The sequence below is a fragment of the Physeter macrocephalus genome, chromosome 4 (assembly GCF_002837175.3).
Source record: "Physeter macrocephalus isolate SW-GA chromosome 4, ASM283717v5, whole genome shotgun sequence".
In the NCBI taxonomy this organism is placed as follows: Eukaryota; Metazoa; Chordata; class Mammalia; order Artiodactyla; family Physeteridae; genus Physeter; species Physeter macrocephalus.
Genome location: NC_041217.1, coordinates 60850869 through 60857462, shown reverse-complemented (window position 1 = coordinate 60857462; position 6594 = coordinate 60850869). Strand labels below are relative to the sequence as shown.

General features: G+C 41.9%; 1 protein-coding gene across 1 annotated transcript; it reads left to right on the top strand.

Moving 5' to 3' along the window:
• The first annotated feature begins 494 nt into the window (after positions 1–494).
• On the top strand, positions 495–1071 carry LOC102980395 (acyl carrier protein, mitochondrial-like). Its single transcript, XM_055083940.1, has one exon. The coding sequence runs from the start codon at positions 495–497 to the stop codon at positions 963–965; it is 471 nt and encodes a 156-aa protein (XP_054939915.1). The 3' UTR covers positions 966–1071.
• The last annotated feature ends 5523 nt before the right edge of the window (positions 1072–6594 follow it).

The window sequence follows — 6594 nt, the reverse complement described above, 5'->3', positions numbered from 1 at the left end:
AGAGACTGTCATACAGAGTGAAGTAAGTCAGAAAGAGAAAAACAAATACCGTATGCTCAAACATATATATGGAATCTAAAAAAATTAATAATGGTTCTGAGGAACCTGGGGGCAGGACAGGAATAAAGACACAGATATAGAGAGTGGACTTGAGGACACGGAGAGGGGGAAGGGTAAGCAGGGACAAAGTGAGAGAATGGCATGGACATATATACACTACCAAATGTGAAATAGATAGCTGGTGGGAAGCAGCTGCATAGCACAGGGAGATCAGCTCGGTGCTTTGTGTCCACCTAGAGGGCTGGGATAGGGAGGGTGGGAGGGAGACATAAGAGGCAGGAGATATAGGGATATATGTATATGTATAGCTGATTCACTTTGTTATAAAGCAGAAACTAGCACACCATTGTAAAGCAATTATGCTCCAATAAAGATGTTAAAAAATAAATAAATAAGTAAATGTAAGGCTGAGTGCCTCCTGGGTTGGCATAGCCATGGCGGCTCGTGTCCTTTGCGCCTGTGTCCTCCAACTGCACGCCACCTTCGCGCCGCTGCCACGGCTCCCCACGCTGGCGGCGGCCTGGTCACTCTGCACTACCCTGTTCCCCGCGGGGGCCAGGGCAAGACCTGGGGCTCCGCATCCGGCCTCGGTGCTCACGCAGGTTCCAGGTGGAGTTATACCGCTGTGCCGCCAGTATAGTGACGCACCCCCTTTGACATTAGAGGGAATCAAGGACCGTGTTCTTTACGTCTTGAAACTCTATGACAAGATTGACCCAGAAAATCTCTCAGCAAATTCCCATTTTATGAAAGACCTGGGCTTAGACAGTTTGGATGAAGTGGAGAATATCATGGACATGGAAGACGAATTTGGGTTTGAAATTCCTGATATAGATGCGGAGAAGTTAATGTGCCCACAAGAAATTGTAGATTACATTGCAGATAAGAAGGATGTATATGAATAAAATATCAGACCCCTTTTCTTCACTGAGAGAAGACTCAGAAGATGCTGGCGAGTGTCTGGAAGTGAGAACGCATCTCTGCATCATTGCTGACTTTGACAGAGCAATTCTGTTTAGACTTGTACTTAAATTGTCTTAAGTGTTTTTGCCTGTTGAAAATAAATCTATAAAACCAAAAGAAAAAAAAATGTAAGGCTGGATACTATAAATCTCTTAGAGGAAAACATAGGCAGAACACTCTGACATAAATCACAGAAAGGTCTTTTTTGATCCACCTCCTAGAGTAATGAAATAAAAACAAAAATAAACAAATTGGACCTAATTATACTTAAAAGCTTTTGCACAGCAAAGGAAACCATAAACAAAATGAAAAGACAGCCCTCCGAATGGGAGAAAATATTTGCAAATGAAACAATGGACAAGGGATTAATCTCCAGAATATACAAACAGCTCATGCAGCTCAACATAAAAAAACTAACAACCCAATCAAAAAATGGGCAGAAGATATAAACAGACATTTCTCCAAAGAAGATATTCAGATGGCTAAAAAGCACACAAAAAGATGCTCTACATCACCAATTATTAGAGAAATGCAAATTAAAACTAAAATGAGGTATCACCTCACATCAGTCAGAATGGCCATCATCAAAAAATCTACAAACAATAAATGCTGGAGAGGGTGGGAGCAAAGAGAACCCTGCCACACTGTTGGTGGGAATGTAAATTGATACAGCCACTATGGAGAACAGTATGGAGGTCCCTTAAAAAACTAAAAATAGAGCTACCATATGATCCAGCAATCCCACTCCTGGGTGTATATCCAGAGAAAACAATAATTTGAGAAGATACATGCATCCAAATGTTCATTGCAGCACTACTTACAACAATCAGGACGTGGAAGCAACCTAAATGTACATCAACAGAGGAATGGATAAAGAAGATGTGGTACATATATACAATGGAATATTACTCAGTCATATAAAAGAACAAAATAATACCAATTGCAGCAACATGGATGGACCTAGAGATTGTCATACTGAGTGAAGTAAGTCAGACAGAGAAAGACAAATATCATATATCTCTTATATGTGGAATCTAAAAAAAGCGTACAAATGATCTTATCTACAAAACAGAAATAGAGTTACAGATGTAGAACACAAACTTATTGTCACCAGGGGTGGGGGGAGGGGATAAACTGGGATATTGGGATTGACATATACACACTACTATATATAAAATAGATAACTAATAAGGACCTACTGCATAGTACAGGGAACTCTACTCAGTACTCTGTAATGGCCTATATGGGAAAATAATCTTAAAAAGAATGGATATATGTAAATGTATAACTGATTCACTTTGCTGTATACCTGAAACTAACACAACGTTGTAAATCAACTATACTCCAATAAAAGTTAAAAAAAAAAAAGATTGTGGCTCTGTGTCATTCAAGTTCTGAGTTCTTGTCTCCTTGTCTCTTCCATCTGTAAAGGTAGTGATCACTAAAGTCCTGATATCTTTTCACTATCTCAACCTTTCCTCCCTTGGTGACCTTGGACAGAGTGTGAATCTAAGGGGCCTCTGTAGGTGCCCTAACAGCTGCAAAGCTGGATGCCTGGGGCACGTAACAGCAGAGTACCCAGTGCTATTGAGTCGACTGAGAAGTATCCAGTCCAGAGCCAGGTGCTAAATCCAGCTGGGAAAGCTCAGAAGAAGGAGTGAATGTGTGAGGCCAAAATATCAAGATCATGTGAGCTGACATAGGGTGACTAGGCTGATGCTTATTGGATGCATTGCCCAACTCCAGGGGGCACCATTCACTCATAATCATTGTAGATTTGTACAGTTATTTTGATGCTTTCTAGAAGATATCAGAAAAGTGTCTCAGGGAAGGATGCTTTTTTCTAATCCACACCGAGTTTCAACATGGACTAATTGGCAGGTCTGAGATAGAGGGATCAGGTGAGCAAGCCAAGTTCCAAAGGCCAGGGTCAAGGCTGGACCCCGTAGGCTTAGATGCCCAGCCTGGGAGCAGACATTTCTGAAGTTACAACTACTGCCACTTTGAAGCTGATGCCCAAATCTCTACCCCTAAACCTGACTTCCTGCCACCTGTTCTACAAATTCACCCAGAGATTCTCTGGGACCCTTAATCCCAACCAAACAGATCTACCTTCTCACTTCCTACTTTAGTTGAAGGCCCCATTATTCTCCCACTGCCTAAGTCTGAAACCCTGAAATCACTTCGGAGTCCTTCACCCCTCTCCCACTTCAGTATGCACACAGGGACCATGGCTTCTACCCTAGACAGCCTCAAAGTTGTTGGCATCTATTCCCTTGTTCTCAGACCTCCTACCGTGACCCAGTTCAAATGTTCATCTTCTCTCCCCTGAACCACACAATATCCTCCTAACTGGTCTTCAGACCACCAGTCTTTCTGCTTCAATATATTCTATATAATGTTGGAAAATTCTCCTAAAACACTTCTTACCCACAAACCTTCACTAACATCATCCTGCTTACAGAATCAAGGCCAATCTGCCTCAGAACAGCATAATACCCCTCCACGCAGCCAACATTCACTACTATCAAAATCTTTATTGTTCACAGTTAACCCAGTCATGTAGGGGAAAACAATATCTCCAAGCCTCAGTTTCCTCACCTGTTAAATGGGGATATTAACAGTACCTACTTTATAGAACTCTTGTGATGATTAAGCAAAATAATATATATAAAGTCCTTACCATGCTGCCTCTTAGTAAATGTTAGTGTTGTTGATGATAATGATGATGAAAATGATGTCCCCAAAACATCTCTCAAATTGCTTCATTCAAACCCCAGATCATGATTGTTCTTTCTCATATTCACTTTCAACCAAATTCACTCAGCTGTTACACCTTATAAGTGCGCTTGATTTAGCCATCTGGTTTGCAGTTCCCCTTTAACTTCCCCAAATTTGTCTTCTCTAGCCCTCAAGGAATGGAATGTTCTACAACCCACTGATGGAAGTAATGAAGGGTCCAGTCCACTTATTTCAACACTCATCTGAACCTTTCTTCCTTGTAAAAATCGCCCAAAGCAAAGCTTCATTAAAGAAGCAGGGAAGACACTTCATCTCCACTCTAGAAAATGTAGATCTACTTGCCAAAAATACCAAGCTACATATTTTTTAGGGTGTAATACACAGATACGTATATTTTCAAGAATGAAAGAGAGGCTTAAAATAATTGAAAAACAAGGTGTGAAGAGTATGAAATTTGAATTTAGACAGATAATAGGTAAAAGACCCGATCTTCCACTTCCTAGCTTAAGCTCTGCTCAAGAGAATGGGACCTTGTAAATTAAACAACAGGGGTCCAAATTTGAATAATGTACTTATTAGGAAATTACTGAGTCTCGGTTTCCTCATCTGTAAAATGGAGATAATGATACCCACTCTGCAGACTGTTGTGAGAACTAAATGGCACCATCTGTCAAGGACCCAGCATAGGGCCTGGCTCGAGGCACAGAAAGGCTCCATTCTCTCCCCACTCGCTGCCCCCTGTAACTAATGCAAATTTAAAAATACCTATTACTGGTGGGTGAGCTTTACTTTCAAATATGTATATGTTTCTCACAATTCTAGGTGCTGCTAATTCTAAGATCGAGGTGCTGGCAAGGTAGGTTTAATTCTGAGGCCTCTTCTCCTGGCTTGTAGGCCCCTACACTCTCACTGTGTGCTCACAGGACCTCTCCTCAGTGCATGCCCATGGAGATGGAGAAAGCACTCCAGTGTCTCTTCTTATAAGGGCACTAATTTCATCAGACCAATGCCCCAACCTCATGATCTCACCTCAACCTAATTACCTCCCAAAAGCCCCATCTCCAAATACCATCACATTGGAGGTTAGGGCTTGAACATAACAATTAGTTGGGGTGGGAGTGGGGCAGGGGGGAGGCAGTAACGCATTCAGTTTATAACAACATTATTTAACAATGCCTTTATCTGTTATTATAGGATCCCAATATCTCTCCTAAGACTCTATATCTATTTTGGGTAGTCCCCAAGAAATATCTCCATGTGCTCACAAAACTGACATCAGCCAGTTTTCTTATCTCCTACTCCAATGCTGAGATCTCTGAAACTCTCAAAAATTTCTCCAAGGCATTAAGTTTCCACCGTTCCCAGAAAAAGGCCTTCCGTTATAGCCAAGACTGTGTTGCCTCCTGTTCCTGCTTCTTCTGGGTCTGCTGTGCCAGCCCCAAGAAGCTACTCTGGTGCCAGAGCCGCAGATGTTGTCAATACCCACCACCACCTCACAGCCAGAGACGTCAGTGTCCAACCCAGTGAAGCAACAGAAGACCCCCCACTTTGGGGCTGGGTGTCTCAGAGATTTCAGACAAATGGCTTTCCTCCTCCTCCTCCTCAGGATGCAGGCAAGGGCTCACTGCACAGGGAATGGCATTTAATAGGCACTCAATAAGCATCATTTAACTCATGGTGCTTGAACCAGAGAGAGTCCTGAAGAATGAATGTTGCACTCAAAATTGACCTGATCTCTGACTCCAAGGTGTTATTCTTCAATGACACTGTAAGCCTCAATTCTCTCTCCCCTGAGCAAGATAAGTTGGTTCCTCAAGTCAAAGCTTTCTACCAGCATGCTGCAAATGGGCCACTCCTGGGCCAGGAGATATCATTCCCTCAAAGTGTCCAGGGTTGCTGGGCTGGGACCGGAGAGAAAGAGTTGCAGAGCAGAACCCCTCAGGTGATCAGCAGCCCTGACAGTTAACTCCAGTGTGCCGTACAATTACTGTTATTCTCTCTGTGCAGTGTAATTACAACCATTACTATCTAGTATAAAATGGAGACAGTTGAGAAGCACTTCCTCATGCTAAAAAAGTCCCCCAAGCAGGCCATTCCCTCATTCTGTCACGTCTGTACCCTAAGACAAGTTCCATGTAGGGAACAGGCATAGTTGGGATCCTTGAGCAAAAGACTTGGTGACTGACCAGAAATGAGAAGTGGGGGAGGCAATGGAGAGGGAGGAGTGAGAATGACTCTGACCGTGGCCAGCTCCATCCTTGGATGGCAGAAATCCGGGTTTGGGTCTGTGCTCAGCTTTTCACTTTGGACAGGATAGGCGTTGGGATGGGGATAAATTTTCTCATCATCTGGTGTCTTATCTGTAAAATGGAAATGGTAATATGAAAAATATTTCCTCCTTTTCTAAGTCATGTGTTTGTTAGTGAAAACCAAGCGAGACTGTATCTGTGACGGTGCTTAAGCAACTGTAAATACTGTGGAAATATTATGACTAGTATAATTTTCTATCTCATTGAAACCTTGATTCTCTAGCATGCCCTCAACTTTTCCATCTCAGGGATAGTTGCATTTTCAGAGACAGTCTAGAAAAAAGTCAAAGGAATGAATGGTGAATGCTGAAATACCACCTTTATGCAAGAGAGCCTTCTGTTTTTTTTTCTTTTTTAATGAAGTATGGTTGATTTACAATATTGTGTTAGTTTCTTGTGTACAGTAAAGTGATTCAGTTCTATATCTATGTATCTATTTTTCATATTCTTTTCCATTATGGCTTATTATAAGATATTGAATATAGTTCCCTGTACTATACAGTAGGACCTTGTTTATCTA

What these genes read in the sequence shown, in the direction of transcription:
- LOC102980395 (XM_055083940.1), top strand. Translation starts at nt 495, where the DNA reads ATGGCGGCTCGTGTCCTTTGCGCCTGTGTCCTCCAACTGCACGCCACC.